A 17935-nucleotide genomic window follows, 5' to 3' on the forward strand; every position below is an offset into this window, starting at 1 on the left:
CATGCCGTTACCAAACATACAACAGTTACAAATGCATGACTTGATTTTTTTATTTTTTTTTTTTCGCTTGCTGAAGTTAACGTAATAAGAAACAACTTGACATTGTTTGACATTGAACTTTTATGTATCCTTTGGCGAGGTTGAAATATCTAGCAACAAATGTAAATGCCTTTGATCTGAAAAAGTAGTGCTTTTTCCGCATTCCGCTTCCCGCGTCCTTCATCCCCCATCCCGTATACTGATAGGTCATCCCGCATCCCCCATCCCGGCTTTTTTCGATATGCCGAAAGTTTGTTTACACTGGAAAACACGTGATGTTGCAGTTGCGAAATGTTTACCTAGCTTATGTTGTCCCAGTTTTTTTTTGTCATTTAGTCAAGAAAAATACTATTTTTATTCAATTACGTATAGTAGTGTGGTTATTAATGTTTCGATAATGTTTCTTTTTGTTTACCTTGTTATGACAATGATGTGTTTCACTTAATGCGATCGCTTCAGTCGCATCAATTTTAAAATTCGTTATTATTTCTAGAAATGCAAACGTCTAAAAAAGACAGTTTGTCATCTGCCTCTACTTCGAAAATAGACTCCTGGAATTCAACATGGTTGGATACCATCTTTGGAATGTACCTTCACAATAAATCAGGAAAACTAACACTCTATTCCAGCTTATTCTGCGATCAAAGGAGGTAAACATCACACTTTTATAAGAGTTTATTAAGGATAAATCACGTTCTTTCGTGGTAACTTTTCTTGCCGTGTTTTGTTTTAATGAAAAGTACACTTGAATATTTGAAGAAAATTGATATAAAGGAAGTTAAAAAACGGAAAAAACATGCTTTCGTCTCAAACAAATTCTTATAAAAACATGTTTTTTCCCTCCTTTTTTTCTGATATTGTAAAAGGATTTAGAGCCGTAGGAACACATGTACAATTGAATTATTGTAAAGGTGTATTAAACAAAACAAAAATATCATCAACGTAACGTTTATAATACTTCGGTTTGAATTCAACTCCACATTGGCTAAGCCAAATCTTTAATAATTAAAAAAGAACGCATTTGCTAGGGTTGGTAATCCCATTGCAACATAATAAACTTGCCTTTAGTATTTTCCATTAAATAAAAAGATTGACTTGGTCACCGCCAACATTAGAAGCTCCTTAAATCTTCTTTCTTGATACCATTGATTTTACCATGAGGTAGATAGATGTGCATATTTTACATCGATAGCCTCACTAATATCGAGGGATATACCCTGTCTATTATTTCCAGGAGGGGCCATGGCTTAGATGGAGAGTCCTAGAGTATTTAATGCTCATTTTGAGCCATACGCAGACCCAATTAGGGCCTGCGCTCTACTAGACAACTCCCGGCAACATCCAACAGCCCACACATGGAGCCATCTCCCCAATTTCCCTCATATGGCTTGGGTTAACCCAGGGCTATGGTAACATTCACTCACCCATGTTAAATCGTCATCAAGAAAAATCGAACCCCAGTCTCCCGCACAGAGTACGAGAGCTATAATCACTAATCTGCGCCACAAAGGTGTTGTGGATATTTCTTTAATGATATAATCGATCCTTTCTGTGAACCATCTTTTGGGGGCAACGTTAATCCCTCCCTCCTTCCCTAAACTATTATTGTTGTTGAGTCTAAAGACATAACTTACAAGGGTGTACAAAATTATCTGATGGAGATACAGAACAAAATATGAATACAGGATAAGCATAAGGGTGCCAGTAAGAAGAAATAAGTCATTCAATTCTTTTCATTTTAAACATGATTTCAAACTAAAGCAATTAACATTTGTCTCCGCCAACTGTAACTTAAAAAAGCTGCCTTAAACAGATAAAACTAGAGATATTTGTTATAGACAGATTCTGTCTATAACCGCTACCAAAAATGGCTAAAATTTATGGTTCCCTTTTGTGGCTGTTTAAGACAGGATTGACTGTATTTCACTGCAATGTATCATAAGCATTGATGTACTACATGAATTCCATTGCCAAGCGCAAAAAAAGTTATATTTTAAAATTTTTAAATGCAATTTATTTTTGTGATTTGTTTTATTCAGGAATTTGTTTGTCTTTGTTAATTGGTACTAATTGGTACTCACCAGGCATCTATAGTCATGCCGTAAATGGTCTAAACTCCCCATAAATAGGACTGCTAGAAGTTACTAATTAAGCACTTGTATATATAGTTGTGCTGTTTTGTTATAGATGCATGAAACAAAATTTTTTGTCCATCATATTGCTTTATCATAGCAATAAAAACAAAACAGTGATGATTATGAATAGCCAGACACAGTTTATACCATTGTTACTGCTAGCTATATAGGAAATGCTTTTTTATTTTCACAATACAGGTATTCTTCATGTCTTTTTTAGTATTCATAAACATTGATACTATATAAGCAGATTGTTCAAGATGAATTTAGTAAAAAGCTGCAGCAAATTATTCATCCAGTCCAGACCAATAATGGGGTGTCGGATTACAAAAGAAAGCTTTGTTATCTCAAGAGGTCTCAGTTGTACTGGAGTACATAGAAATGTGGTAGACGTAAAAGAATCTGGGAAAAGTGTGACTGTCACATTCAATAATAATTCAAAGCATGATTTGTGAGTACACATGATTTGTTTTCTGTTTTGGAACACTACACTACAATATGGACGGGGTGGATGCTTCGAGTATGCAGGTACTAGCACACAGGCCACATATGATCTATTTTTATCGTACATGATAAATCTGGCTTGGTATTCAAGAAATGAAGAAAATATGTTGAATTAGCTGCCGTATCAAACGTTGATTTTCTATCGAAAGGTCATTGCTTTGCTGCTAATTACATAATATCTTGAAGATCAAGTGATTAGTTTTAGTTACATTCATGAAAGAACTTGACAAAACTTCAGATTTATCTTGCTTCTCCACCACAAGCATTTATTCAAACAAAATAAAAACCAAAATAAAAAAAATCGATATATATAAAATAGAAATTTGAATGTGAAGGAGGGTCACAGTAAAAAAAAATATCTCAATCATTCCTAAAGTAGATCACAGAGAAAAAACAAGTATTGTGCAATACTTAATGCATAAAAAAAATGTTCCTCCATTTCAAGAATATAATTGACTTGATTTAATTCAAATTTAAAAACCTTTAAAAAAATTTAAAAATTATGCCCAATAAATCCATCGAAACACCTGCAAAACAAAGTTGCTTATAGCTTTTTTTATGTAGGATGGAGAAATCAATTGCGTCATAGTTTTTTCATTTGATTTGCTAATTTTTTGATTTCAAATTTTTATCTAGCCATTATGTATGGTTGCGAGATCATTGCAGATGCAAAAAATGCTTTAATGCTGCTACAAATCAACGAGAAGTTGAAAACATTGTAAGAAAGTACACTTCACTGTTTTGATTTTAACTTATGAATGACAAAATATTCTAAACAAAAATAGTTTTATCACTTGTGCCTGTCAACCTGTCAAAATGGGAATTAATTGGCTTTTATTTTAGATTCCTGTGGATATACAACCTAAAAGTGTTGGAAAACTGGATGATAAACTTCAAATAATATGTAAGTTGCATATTCAAAGATTATAACCACTGTATGTATGCCAAACGTACAGTAAGAAATATATACAGGTAGAAATTATTTTGAATGTGCATGTATGTACTTGAGCAAAAGAGAAAAAAATATATATAACATGCAATTAATACCACTTTGGCAAAATTTATTGCCTATACTTCAAGTAAAAAAGGGTAAAAGAAATATTATAACCAATTTTTTCTAAAAACCAGGCATAGTTGGGAAAATTGTTGTTTTTTCTTTAATTTTCCTTTTTTATAGGAAATAGATAAATAAATATGAGCATTTTATTTACGTGAATATGTTTTTAAAAAATCAAGTTTAAATTGTCCTAAATTACTTTTTGCTATATGTGAGAAAGATCAAATATTTGTTCACACATAATCATCTACAGTATTAAATGTTACTACTCAATTAAGTTCAAGGTTACAATGATAGCAGCCTCCAAGAGGAAACTGATTTTTGTATGTAGTTAAAAGATTCTTTTAAAGTTTTTCTCTGACACTTCCCATAAGGATATTCTTTCTTTCTTTTTTTATTTTGTCTTCTGAAGTGAATGTGTTTTACAGTGAAATACATTACAATCAGTCAACAGTAAATTAAAATGTCCTATCATTGTCAAGTTTTTACAACATCAAAAAAGTGAAATCTAAAATAAAATTTTTTGACTCCCAAGCAAAAAAGAAAATTGACACAAAAATGCTTCTACCAAGCAAGTGCTAGTCAAAAAAAATTGTAGAAGCTGTGTCATCTAACGATAGTGATGTGAGCAATAACTTATTGACAAATTTTCTGCCATTGGACCATTGATATAAATATGTTAAAAAATCTTTACCTATAACAGAGCAAAAACACTTCAAAACTGGTCTGGGAACATTGTGTTTATTGTGCATTGCAAAAATGAAGCATGCGACACATGGCAATGGTCAGTACTCAAAAGATACTATAGTTTAAACATGTTATTTAGTTGCAATGTTATGATCTTAACAAAGATTTTGTCTAGTATTTAGGCTGTTTATTAAAAAATTTGTTTGCAGACGTAAATTTTAAACTTTCCCTAGGGAAAGATGATCATGTCACAACATATGAAGGATCGTGGTTACAAAAACATCATTATGGTCAAACCTACAGCTCCATTTTGTTAAAGTAAGATTATTTTATATTCTGTTTACAGCTCAAAAGTCATCACCCACCTCTAACAATATTATTTTTGTTTAATCTCGTTTTTTATCAATCATTGCACCTTTGAGTACAAAGTTATATCAAGCAACATTTATCATACATTTAAACCCAAAGCATATCTAGCAAATAGAGTTTTCAACTTATTGACATTTAAACCTTGTAAACAAATTAAATCTTGTAAAAAATAACTTTATAGTTTTCCTTTTTTCCTATTTTTCCATAGATTTGTTTTCAATTTAAACTAAAATATTTTCACTTGTTGTCATTCATGTCATTCACAATTTTTAGAATTATTTTTGGCACCATTTTAAACAACTGTTTTTTTCTTTAACTTGTGCACGCTTTATTATTAATGCCCTGTTTTACAATTTTTCCTTCTTATTATTCTGTCTAAGTTAAATTTGTCAAAGAGGACTACAAAAAAAGCTGTTGATTTTTTATTTTGGTGACTTACACAAAAGTTGAGCTGATGTTGGGGTAGACAAAAATAATGAGGAAAAAAAGATTTCTTTGATTTCATATTGTATACCCAAATAATACGACAGAAAGGTTCTTTGCAAATATTTGATGTAATTTACCTTAGCACTTACCTTGATTTTAAACCAAGTTTTCCGGTAAAAGAAAATTATTTTCTTCTAAATTCTGCACAAAAACATACCAAATTAAACTTTTTAGAGGTGTTAACCACTTCATTCTTAGCTATTAAGAATAATATTTTTAACAAATACAGTCCCTCGTGTTGTCTTTGCTTTCTCATCAAAACAAACTTTTATTTCTACTGTTATATACTAATTATATTTTTCAGACTGTATAGCTTCTTTTACCACTAAAAAAGAATACTGAATAATACTGAAAGATAATGTATCTATGGAGATAATGTATCTATGTAGATAATGTATATAAAAATGTGGCATGTGTGAAATATGGCAAATGTGGTCTGGCATTTTGTAGCCGTTTTAATTTGTAACTTACATTTTACATGCCATATGTAGTGGTTTATTTCAGTTTTAATAAAAGTATAGTGTTTCTTTCTAAGTTTGTGTTTACTTAACTTTCATACTCTTTTTTAAGTTATGGATGCTGATTCAATATTAAACCAGATACTGGAGTAGTCACAGCAGAAAGCCATTACATAATGGCTATCAATATAGCACTTTATCAATCAGTGAAATGCTATCTCTGTTATTAACAATGCAGATAATGGAAGACTTACGTTTTACGATTTATGTATTCTTTTTAGTGAAGTTGATCAATATTTCTGGGGTAGTGAATTGAAGGTTAACATGCCACCAACTGTAAATTACACAAAGGTTTGTTAAATGTTTTCACACATCAAAATCATCAAGTTATTCTCCAAATTACACAAATTTTTGTTAAAGGGTGTTTGCCAGCTATCTGGAAAACTTCAAAACCCATTGTTCTCTAGAGAAAAAACCTTAAATTATGATTATTTCCAAAAATATTTCTGTCTAGTTATACTTTTTCTCATTCTCCAGAACATTTAAAACAACTGAAAAACTGAGAAAGAAAAATTTATTTTAGCAAGTTATTAATTTTCCTTTTTTATCATAGTTGTTAACAGAAGATACCGAAGTTTTAAAGTTGCTTGAAACAATTGTAAGCTGTGAGTTAGATATGGAAGACGAGGGTCAAACCTGATTTGTATTCTATTTATTTTATTTATTTTTAAAAGTGATATCAGGTTCTGAAATCATGTTTTGAAGTTGAGTTGCGAATGCGATGAGAACTCCATTCCAACGCCGCACAATCTAATTCTGTATAAAAAAAGCTACAAGTGTTATCACTACTCTTGGTAACCTAATTGTATTTTGTGTGTGGGGTGTGGCGAAGGATATTTTGAGAAGAAAAAAAATCCGGTTTGACCCTTTCGATATCCATATTTCTTTTTTTTGCTTATACTGTCTATATTAACTGTCTTCTGAGAAAACAAGAGATATGTGTTTAGATATAAATTTTTATTTGTTGCTTACTATAACTTTTTCACAGATGAACCTTCACAATTAGTGTTACTTATGGTTCTTACAAGAGTGCTAAAATTATATATGCGTGTTCTAGGTACATATTGCATGTATATATTTATATTTCTTCCTCCTAGACAAAGTATGGTTTTGGCTTCGTTTCAGAAACTCCTACAACTGTAAAGGTGAATCTTCCTGAGGTTATTTTTGTGTAAAGTTGTTAGGCGAGGGTTTATATTTTATTTTTCGATCGCCAACAGTATTAGTCAGCGACCAGCTGTGGTAGCATGCTCTGTCACGTCACGGCATAGGTTAATGAAGAAAGATGTCTAGAAAACAATGGAAATAACTATGGTTTAATGTCAATACTTGCAAAAAGAAATCATTTAACAACAGTGCTGACTGCAAACCCTGATAAGTGAGCAATTAATTTTCATGTGTTAATTGTTTTAATAAAATGAGCATCATAACCGGGCCACAATTTTGATAAAATTTTATTGGGACAAAAAAGCAACTTCTGAAAGTAGTTTTAAATGCACTTTCATGTGCATTATGAACTTGTCAGTGTTGACAGCAGATTTAGAATCTTCTTATTCAGTTAGTTGCTGCTAACGTCGGTATAACCCCTCTTGTCAAATTTCAAAATGTGTGCCTTACTATGAGTTTCAAGCAGATATTCATCTGCAATGTGTGCACATTGCTTTAGGTATCATATAGCACTGCACGGACATTGCCTATGGTGTCTTCATATATTACGTCTTTGATCAGCAATGGAATAAACAGATTAAAAGAGAAATATTTCTTTTCACAGGGGATGCGAGATGTATGCGATACGATTGGACCAGTCAAGCACACGTTTTATGGTGGTGTAGTTGAATTTTCTAACATTTCGCTTGATCAGCTAGAACACTTCGATACCTCATATCTTAACGTTTTATTGAACGGTCATACTGATGGCACATACTTTTCAGATGCACCTGGGTAAGTAAAGACTTGTTGACGTTTTCATTCTAGGTTGAAACATCTGTCTCGATCATTTAAGCACAACATTTGCAGATTCTAATATACGCTTTCTCACATGATGAACAATTTGTTGCATTTTTCGTGCTGCAAGTGTTTTTAGTGCAGGCCTAAATAGGCTGAAACTACAGATTTATCCACAATTGTAGCCTTAGTACCACACCCTACTGGACAAGTCACTCTTTCTGAATTAAAATATCAGAGTTCCGTAAAAGTAACTTTAAGCCTTTTTCTTTTTAATTCCCCAATATTAGCTTTCGTGACACCTGCAAAATATACAACTGGTAAATAAAAAGAAGACTGAATAAATGAATGAATGATTAGGAACGGGGTTAAAATCTAAACTTTACAACAGAAGTAAAAATTTTGTTAGGTTGCAGTTGTTTCATTGCCACCAACATACAGGTGGTGAGGGAGGAGAGACACTTCTCGTGGATGGTATTGGTGCTGCTTACAAACTAAAGGAGTGTGATCCTGAATCGTTTGAGTTTCTGTGCTCTAAAGCACTACCAGCGCAATATTACGTAAGTTTTGTCATCACTGAGTATATCGCGTTTGTCGTTTGTTGTCCGAGAAACAACCATTATCCTTTACAGTGTGTTTACGCTTAGCGCGAATTCACTGAGTAAATTTTTTTGTGTAATTGGGTGACAAATGAATTGCCAAATTAATAAACACTAATACGACACATTTAGATTTTACGTTGTGACGCTACGACGTCCCAACATATATCAAACAGGAAACGTGTAGAGAAGTAAAAGTCGACGAAACGAAATACAACAGTTTAAAATGAGAAATTCTAGATGGTGTATCGTAAGCACCAAAGCTTTAGAATAGTTAACAAAGTTTTCAATTTTGCTTGTTGTAGTTGTTCATTGCATTGCGCCAGGTATTTTTTGTTTTACAATTAAAATCATTTGCAGCGGCTGCCAAGGAGGTGAAAAAAGATTTGACTCCTTTGCTAGCCACAGCGTATGGAAATTAGGAGAAATTACCATAGCTCTTGCGCGTGGTCAATAATTGATCTGTGTATTAGTTAGTTTAGTCAGTCGATTTATATGTGATTTTTTTGACACTTTTCGACACTTCGCAAAGTAGCGTAGAAAAGATGTGTCTCTATAAATGCTTCTATTTTGCGGCGACACTAATTTAGTCCACTGTCATGAAGATAAATCACTTTACTGCAATAAACCAAGAATTAGGTAGTACCAACTAATGGCAAATGGTTCTTTAACACCAATAAGAGCTCGTATGTGAAAAGAGCCCTGCAAAGTAACAGCTGACGTAAAACAAACCGATAATGAAGCGATAATGTGCTCTAAAAACCTGCTTTTTACCACTACTAAACCATGTGAGAAAAATGTTTTTGGTTTGTACAGGAACCTGGCAATTACAACAAAATATTGGATACGATGATAAAAATTGATCCATCCACGAAGGAGATCTGTCAAGTCAGGTATGCCAAACTTATCTTTTTTTCTCATCTTAATAAAAAAAGCACAAAAATAAGGACCCACAGATTTTTTTAATTTAATCAAAACGAATTTTAATTCCTAAAGTTTCATAAAAGGTTTTGAGCAAAGTTTATTTTCAGTAGAAAAGAGAGCAGGGGGAATTGCAATCCTATTTAGCATATTCTTTACGCGCTTGTTAATAACAGCATCATTAATATTGCTGTCTATGTTTAAAAATTATTTACCAATGGCTAGCAAAATGATTAGAAACAAAATAATTCCATAGTTCCTAAAATTTTTCATGATTCAGTTTGCTATAAACCGGGTTTTATATTCTAAGAACCCTGTACACTGTTGTGCATGTTGCCCCCTTTATTTTCAAAAATGGTAGTCTCGCAATATAAACAAAACAAAGAAAAAGTTGCATCGAAAGTGTGTTTGGATATTTTGCTCGCCATGGTTTTGCTGTTCCCGATACAAGAATTTCTGACTTTTTTTTTTTTGCTTCAACAAAAAAAATTGTTTTAGTATTTCATGACAAAACGTGACAAACTCAGCGGGCGATGGATTAAAGCATCAACAAGGGAATATGCTTGGCGAAGATCCCTGTGTGTCAAATGGCAAGATCTGTCCATTGATGGATCTTAACATACTTTTTCAAACTTAAGTGGAGGCCATTCCTATTCTTTGATTCTAATTCACCTAGTTACAAGACCTATAAGGTGATTACAAAACGGCTCAACTCGTCTTTTATAATTATTAAATAAATGTTTAGTAGTGACTATCTCCGACTGATTATTGTTTTATTATGCAGAACATTTAGCGAACCAATTCCAGGGCCTGTTAGCAGTGCAAGACGCCTGAAAAACTGTCCCAATTCTGTCTCAGCGCAAACCAGTGTGGCTAAGTTTGGTCCAAACCGGAATAGACTTAGCACATAGTAAAACAAAGATGTATGTTTGTCCGTAAACACTAAATAAAATACAACCTTACTTAGTAAACAGACACAAGAAGAACATTAATTATAAAACAAAACAAAAAAAACCCCGCCCATACCAGAGACAGGAATAATAACTTTCCATAAACACAACATAAACAAGATGAACAGCAAGTGGGCAAATGTGGGAACAGAAAATGAATAAATATTTAATTAATACTAATAAAGTTCGAAAAAATAAAAATCCTACTAAACCACTTTGAAAACCACCATATCAAGACAAGATACACACCCAGCAAACTACAAACACAACATAGTTCTGATCTTTTAAAAAACAAAAGGACATAAGAAAGAACACAATAGGTCGTTATCATGTTTGGTTCTGAACTGTTCCCCATTACATTTACGCTCCTGATTTAACTTTAGCGTGTATGTCCTGCCCTGCTAACCATCCGCTGTTGTCGTCGTCTTTGTTGTCGCCGTATTGTCGTCATTGTAGTCTTCGTATCGTCATTGCTGTCTGTTTATCGTCGTTATTGTCTTCTTTATATCGTCGTTGTTTTTGTCGTTATAACGTCGTCTTCTTGTATTTGTCCTTGTCGTTAATACTGCTTGTCTCTAGGTTTTCGAATCGTAGGATCATTTATATATTTATTTTGTTGTTTCTCTTAGAATAAACAACTACGACCGCGACGTGTTGACGTGTATGTCGTACGACGACGTTGAAAAGTTTTACAAATCTCTGTATAGCTTCATGTCTATTATAAAGAATCCGGAAAACGAACTCTGGTTTAAATTGACGCCGGGAAATCTGATTGTTATTAACAACTGGAGGTAAGAACATTTCGTTCCACACCTTCTCAAATCTTCTACGAATTGCAAACTTTCTTTAATTCTCCTCAGAAAATACTAAAAAATTGATATTTTACTTCATTTCTTCTCAAATTTTGAAAAAATGAAGAGGCTACCTTGGTATGTGTTGCTGGGAACTGCGGCGTTTTGTCGACCTTTTTAGAGCCGAATTGTACATTCATGTTGTAGCTAGTAGACACGGGATCGTATTTTCATTTTATCTCATAGAGTTTTACACGGACGATCTTCATTCACTGGTTCAAGAACGATGGCTACTTGTTATATGTGTATGGACGATGTTTCAGGTAAATTGAGAGCTTTGCGGGAAAAATATTAATATCAAGAGCTTTATTACAGTTTAATTAAAAAACGCATAATATATAAAAATATTATCACAACAGTTTTAAGGTCGACCTGTAGGACAGGTTTAATAAAAAAGAAAGATTTTTGAGTAAATCCACGTGTCACGGTATTATTGTTGTCAAAGACAATGGAGCAAGAATTTTTTAATGAACAAAGGATAAGGGGGTGGGGGAGAACAAAGGAGGGGGTGGGTTGGTGTTGCAACCTTCGTTTTTAGTTTTCTAAATTTTCAATAAAAAAGTTTATTATACTTTTTAAAACACATTATTGCAGAGTAATATATTTTTTACGATTCTTATAAATAAAAACTTTGATAGTATACAGTGGTCAGAATATAAACTTATTTTTTTTGACCTGATTTTTCGGTTTCTGTATGTGGGTAGCTTTAGGGCGCTTATTTTCCTAATTTTTAAGATAAATTAGAAAACTTTATTACAGTTTTAAAAACACAACATTATAACAGAATAATTTATATTTTAATATATTTTTTACGATTTTAACAAATAAAAATTTTTATTTCATACAATGATATATTTTTATATATATTTTTTTTCAGAATAAACCTATCCAACATTTTTTCATACATATTTCGTTGTTTCTGCAGTTCTTCTAAGCTTGTTAATAGTTTCGTGAATTAGGAACCGACGTGGGGATAGAAGGTACTCGAAGCATGAATGTTTTCTACTCTTTTTCTTCAAATGAACTTTTTAATTTGGTGGTTGATTCCAAACCATAAGCTCCTGATGCATTTGACTCGAATATCTGGAACGACCTTTTGTGTGTTTGTGTGTTTGTTTGTTTGTTTGCTTGTTTGTTTTTGAGTTAGCTTGATTGGTGTGTAGAATTTATTTTAGAAATTTGAAGAAAACGTTTTCAAAACTAGGTGAAATATTTCCTTTAAGATGTTCTTTCAACCGAATGGTTGATTTGCTTGTTTGGCTTTTGTATATGTAGCTTTGGAGCGTTTATTAACCGTAAAATTAATTCAAAATGACATTACGGAATTAACCTAGTTTGCGACGGATTACAATATCGGACATAAGATATATATTCTCGGGGAGAAAGCTGGGTTTAGGTAAGGGGAAGTTTAGTCACCAATACGGATAAGGAACAAAAAATGCAGTGTTCGCACACTTCTAAAAATCCCAAAATTTCCTGTTGTTTTTTTTGGAGAAACTCAACTTATATAAAGGATTTTCTTTTGTAAAATAAATTTCACAATATTAAAGTCAAATTTTGTGTACGTGTTTTCCTAGCTGATCGTAAGAATTTCTTTAAAAAAACCGTTGAAACACTCCTAAATATCCTTAAAAAATGAGTGCGAACCCTGAAATGTTACTCCTTTACCTCTCTACTTAACCTCGGCATCTTGTAATTTTACTGACCCCGGGACGGCGAAAAGAACATGTTCGTCTCGTTCTCCCCATATAAAAAAGAGACAACAGGCACTGGGAACGAGGTTGCTTTCTACTGCATTAGCTAATCTTAAAACTAGTCGGTTGAGCATAAAAATTAAAATAGGCCCGTAGAAAAATTAACTTTTTTGGCACCCTTGAAAAACTTAAGTCACCCTCTATTAAAATTCTTAACTTATTTTCCCAGCTCTAATATTTGATAGAACAGCGAAATTAAAAGGGAAAAAAAATTATTCCATACCGCTGAATTTTCTTGCAATAAAGTAGTGTGTAAATCGCTTCTAAAAGCATAAAAATGATATAAAGCATGCAAACACTTGGAGCTTGAGCCACATTTACTCGTAAACGATGCTCACGTCAGCGTGTCCTATGTTGCCGTATCCACGAACTTTCACAGACGCTGTAAAAACAAGGATTTGAGGCCTATTCACTGCCAAAATAAACCTTTCGTAGCCTTACTTATTCTGCTAGGAGTTTTGCGTTTATCGATTTTTAAAAAAGACAAAAAAATTATTTAAATAACATGTCCTGGGATGTAGCAACCTTGTCCCCAGAGACGTAATCTAATGCTTTAAGGGAAGATCTTTAAAATTGGCTGAAAAGGACGGTTTTAAAATTATGTTTATTTGACTTTTTCTCTTTCTTTTAACAAAATAACTACAATTGAAAAAAAATAAACGTACTATGTTATCCACACTGTATATCGTCCAGCCGACATATCAATGGTGAAACTTAAATTTATAATTTCTCTTTATCATTTTTGTACAGTTTTTATAATCAATAGAATTGTTTTTTATTTATCAAAGAACTCTGTTTTGAACCTACACAAGTTTGTTCCCGAAGTTCATGTAACCATTTCACCAAAGTCTCATGTCTAATCCTGGTATTGATGTGCATTCAGGACGCTTAGAGCCTGGAATAAACGCCTCCAATGCTTTTCGCTGCATCGAAACTACACCATTTAAGGTATTACACAAAACCTTCGCCATTGTCATCCTATTGATACTCCTTCTTTGTGCCCAAGTAAAAACACCCGGTCGTTCATAATAAAACCGATCTCCGTTCCGTAATCTTTCGAACTGGTTTGTTACAATGCAGTGAAATGTTTCACCCAGGACTTTACCACGCACGTGTTTTTCTGCAATGCCAGCAGCGAATAGGTCGATATCATGTGGGCGCTTGTAAAGCTTCTTGAAGGCCTTTATAACGGATGCTGGGATCAACCCAATAAGGTCCTTCCATGTATTTAAGGTCTTCAATCTACATAATCGTCTCCAATGACCGTACGTGCGAATACCGTGATCGCGCCCTCTTTGTATATTCAAAGCGGCAAGATCTGAGTATCCATGGTGACCAACGGGCACAAAAAGCTTTCGGACCAATCCAGACGCAAATTTTGTATCGACGACTTGTGATTGGTTGGCACATAATCCGTAAACAATGGGTTCGATTCCATGCGTGCGAAGTGACGTAGTGTTGAAAAACGAAGCTTGTAGGGAAATGTCATCCATGGCTTTGTTAAAGCTTTTATCCAGCATGGCCCATGAATTTGGAACAAGGCTGTGTCCAAATCTGAACGCAGCTGTTGAGAATACAGCCACTATACTTGCATCAACGTATGGCTTGTACCCTCTATATCTCTCAACAGTACCTAAAACAGATACGAACTCGTTATAAACGATCTTCTGATACACTGCAATGTTTATCTTCCTTGCTGTCTCAAACAACTTATGTTCGTTCCATCGTCTGTGGCGTCTTTTTAGAGCTCTCGCTATGATGTTATGATGTCGAGCGAAGAGGGTGTGCATAGCACTTAACACAATATTTTCGTCTCCCCTTTCATCGCCAACAAGAGAACAGCCAGCTGGATTGCGACATGATGATGCTGATGCAGGGACAGCAATTGGGAGAAGATTTGATGACGTCATTTTCAATTCTCCACTTCCTAAAGGCGAAAGATATGATTGCTAAAAATGTTCCATTTACTGCTGCAAAAAAGAAGCTTATATTTAAAGATCATGCGTTAATATTATTTCCCGCGGTAACATTACTCATCAAAGTAAAGTATAGAAAAATTAGCCAATGTCATTTTCTAAAAGCAAATTCTGTAGGCAAAATGCAGCATGATTGTTTAGAAAAGCTAAAAAAGTAGTAAGTAGAAGTTTAGCCTGGTGTAGAAAAATCATAACTAGGGAGTACCTAATAGGGAAATAACATTTTTTCCTGATACTTGAGTTTTTCATTAGTGCACTAACATAAGTATGCAATAAAACATGCAAAATTTGTTTGTATAAACACCGGGAGTGCTTTCGAGAGATCTTTAACCCGAGAAGTGCTTTCGAGAAATTTCGTAACCCGAGTAGTGCTTTTTGAGACATTTCGTAATCCGAGAAATGCTTTCATAAAGGCAGATTGACACAGACCCGGTTATCAAAGCATTATTTTCTTCCATTTTTTTCGAAGTGGATTCCAAAGTCGGCTTGTTAGAAGCACCCTTTCTACGGCCTATTAACGCTAGGTCGTTACTAGAAAATGCATTTTGGCGCGAAAGTAAGACGGAAGGGATTCTCAAAGTACGCATGTCCCCAAGTAGGTGAGAAATTGGGCGCTTACCGTCTAATTTTCTCAAGCTTTGATGAACCTTGAATTCATTGCTGTAAACTTGCGACAGGTCAAGGTACGAAGATAATACATTTGGAAAGTCCCTCTTTTTCTTACTGTTGCCCTGACAAACTGGAAAAGAACGGCCAAATGAAGTGCACCTTGAACCACTGTTTGAAAATTTAATTGGGAAACATGGATATTTGAATGCATCGAGTGATCCGCATCTAAAATGAAATGAATAAAGTGATTATACGAAATGAACTGATTGTTGAAAGGGCCGACGAAACGGGGGAAGGCGACAGCAATAGAATTTTAATAGTGTTTTAGCAGTCTGGTGGTTTGAAATTACAAACATTTCTAGGGGGGCCTCAACTGTGGTTAAACATGCCTTCGTTAGTCACTATATAACCCCCCAACCGTACTTTCAAAACAAACTTCTATACGCTGATCTATATTTTTCTCCGTTTTTCTAAAAAAATTGAATTAACTCGTTGGACAACAGTCAGTTACGACTTTTACTAGAAAAATATTGTATAGCAAAGCGAAGCAATAGAAGATGAAGGAAATATAGTTTTATATGGTTATAGAAATTAAGAATTCACTTGAGATTGACTGTAAATGAAACAATATATCTATGGTTTGACTTATTAAAGAATGTTTTGTTAGAAATATAGGTAAATATACCCAGCAGACACGTTGCACGATGCATGTGGTGTAAGGGCAAAGTCATGATCAACAAACTGTCCAAAACCCATAAACAAACTTGACAATCCTTTAGCATGCTGTTTGTTTCGATATTGCACACCAAACACAGCACGGGAAACTTCGTGAGCTGTTGGAACAGAGGGAGTCGTGCCAGGAAAACCACGTGGTGTATCCAGCCTTTTCGGATCATAATAATCAGGAGCTGGAATAGGAAAAAGAGAACAAAATTAATTTTATAGTTAACAAACTGTCAACAATACACTTTGCTACGACTTTGCGATGTCAATAAAAAAATCAGGGCAATAAAACCGTGGCGAGGAGTTTTATCTCTACACACAACGTTTGTGACAAGATGTGGCTTTAAAAATTAGGTACGTGATTAGTCTTGATATTTGCTCTTGTAATGCAGTGCAGGGAATATCCTTATACCCAGGAAGAGTTTAGCCGTTGCTTAGCAACATATAGACAATAGCACCAACAAGGACCAGTGACAAATTTTATCCTTTGTGGATTTCGGGTTGCTAATACGGAACGAACAAAGTGCAACCGACGATTTCACCCTTCCACGCGAGCATGTAAAATTGCGGTCGGTGTAAGGCCGTTCGAAAAAACCCTTTCGGAAAAAGGCTGTCGAAAGATCGCTTTCTGTGTATGATTGAAAAGTCGCTTATGAAATTAAAGTTTACGTAACGCGGAACATGCAGGAAAATGTACTTTTGGACTTCCACGTGATTAATTATAATTATTTAATCTAATACAATTAGACTTCAAAAAGATAAAAAAGCCACGGCCTGCAACATAAAGTACTAGCCTTAACATTCTTTTAAATAACTACCTACTTATCAAAGGAGCACGTGTTTTAATGAGCGTTATATAACAAGCTACAACCCTTATTTATTACTAATAAATTTGTTTGTAGTCAGGGGTATTTTAAGGAACAGTACGCCCCGATATTTTGGTATATTGTTTAATGTGCTTTTATTTGAAGACTCTTTTATACAACTTGGAGATGTAGTAAAAAGTACTCTCTGTGCGTGAATGGTTTTGTCATAAACACGGTAAACAATCCTATTCCTATTTTTGGCGCGGAAATTGACTAAACTAAATTCCCGTCAGTGTATGGAAATTTCTGAAAGGTATTTAATAATAAAGAAAGTAAAAAAACAAACAAATAAACAAAACATATCCTACGTAGTAATCTTCCTAAGAAAGTGTGAGCAGCTCCTTGTGTCTTTCTCCTCAAATTGTTACACGTTCCATCAATAGTTCGGAAGGAAGATTTTCTGTAGTATCCTCGACATGTTGTGCATTTGATGACGGGGTCGCAGTTACTGTAAGTGTTTCCAGGTGAAAACGTTGATGCTAAAAACAGATATAACCTTGTTGATCTTTTGTAAAAATAGATTAAATTTTTTATAGCTATCGCAAATTACATTATAGAAATAAAACATAGAAATAAAATGCTCTCGATGTATCTTAATAATTTTCAAAACTTCGAACTTGAACGAGGAATTGATCAAGACAAAAAATCCTCGAAGATACAGGCATGGTATAACCTCTAAAAAATAGGTCTCTTTTTAAAGCTAGCATTATTCTTACCAGTTAATGGGACGATTGAGACGAACACAAAACAAAATAACATTTCCATATTGTCACCACTGTTACCTTTCTTCTCAACGTACCAACGAATCTGAAAGAAACATACAAGTGTCTCTTATACTAATCCAGCCACCCACACAATAAAAAAACATTTTACAATCTTTAACAATAATTATCAATGCTACCAGCTTCGTGCCCATTGTTTTTTGGTGCTTAATAAAAAGAAATTAA

At 33.9% G+C, this 17935-nt stretch overlaps 2 protein-coding genes across 2 annotated transcripts; one reads left to right on the forward strand and one right to left on the reverse strand.

The window, feature by feature from the left end:
* The first annotated feature begins 523 nt into the window (after positions 1 to 523).
* On the forward strand, positions 524 to 12925 carry LOC130614596 (trimethyllysine dioxygenase, mitochondrial-like). The gene is made up of 13 exons (XM_057436031.1): positions 524 to 689; positions 2395 to 2625; positions 3315 to 3396; positions 3522 to 3582; positions 4656 to 4740; positions 6017 to 6086; positions 6349 to 6393; positions 6893 to 6940; positions 7567 to 7736; positions 8149 to 8299; positions 9155 to 9231; positions 10839 to 11000; positions 11247 to 12925. The coding sequence occupies exons 2-13, from the start codon at positions 2435 to 2437 to the stop codon at positions 11353 to 11355; spliced, it is 1251 nt and encodes a 416-aa protein (XP_057292014.1). The 5' UTR covers positions 524 to 689; positions 2395 to 2434; the 3' UTR covers positions 11356 to 12925.
* A 487-nt stretch (positions 12926 to 13412) lies between these two features.
* Positions 13413 to 17919, reverse strand: LOC130614592 (thyroid peroxidase-like). The gene is made up of 5 exons (XM_057436021.1): positions 17705 to 17919; positions 17297 to 17467; positions 16085 to 16307; positions 15410 to 15624; positions 13413 to 14741 (listed from the first exon to the last, which is right to left on the reverse strand). Exons 1-5 carry the CDS (start codon positions 17751 to 17753, stop codon positions 13654 to 13656), a joined length of 1746 nt encoding a protein of 581 aa, XP_057292004.1. The 5' UTR covers positions 17754 to 17919; the 3' UTR covers positions 13413 to 13653.
* Between the last annotated feature and the right edge of the window lie 16 nt (positions 17920 to 17935).

Source organism: Hydractinia symbiolongicarpus, chromosome 11 (genome assembly GCF_029227915.1).
Source record: "Hydractinia symbiolongicarpus strain clone_291-10 chromosome 11, HSymV2.1, whole genome shotgun sequence".
NCBI lineage: Eukaryota > Metazoa > Cnidaria > Hydrozoa > Anthoathecata > Hydractiniidae > Hydractinia > Hydractinia symbiolongicarpus.

What these genes read in the sequence shown, in the direction of transcription:
- LOC130614596 (XM_057436031.1), top strand. Translation starts at nt 2,435, where the DNA reads ATGAATTTAGTAAAAAGCTGCAGCAAATTATTCATCCAGTCCAGACCA. An exon ending in AATAATTCAAAGCATGATTT is followed by an intron (nt 2,626 to 3,314) that starts GTGAGTACACAT and finishes ATTTTTATCTAG; the next exon opens with CCATTATGTATGGTTGCGAG. An exon ending in AACGAGAAGTTGAAAACATT is followed by an intron (nt 3,397 to 3,521) that starts GTAAGAAAGTAC and finishes CTTTTATTTTAG; the next exon opens with ATTCCTGTGGATATACAACC.
- LOC130614592 (XM_057436021.1), bottom strand. Translation starts at nt 17,753, where the DNA reads ATGGAAATGTTATTTTGTTTTGTGTTCGTCTCAATCGTCCCATTAACT. An exon ending in CTCAATCGTCCCATTAACTG is followed by an intron (nt 17,468 to 17,704) that starts GTAAGAATAATG and finishes ATCTGTTTTTAG; the next exon opens with CATCAACGTTTTCACCTGGA. An exon ending in AAGCTTGAGAAAATTAGACG is followed by an intron (nt 14,742 to 15,409) that starts GTAAGCGCCCAA and finishes TTTCGCCTTTAG; the next exon opens with GAAGTGGAGAATTGAAAATG.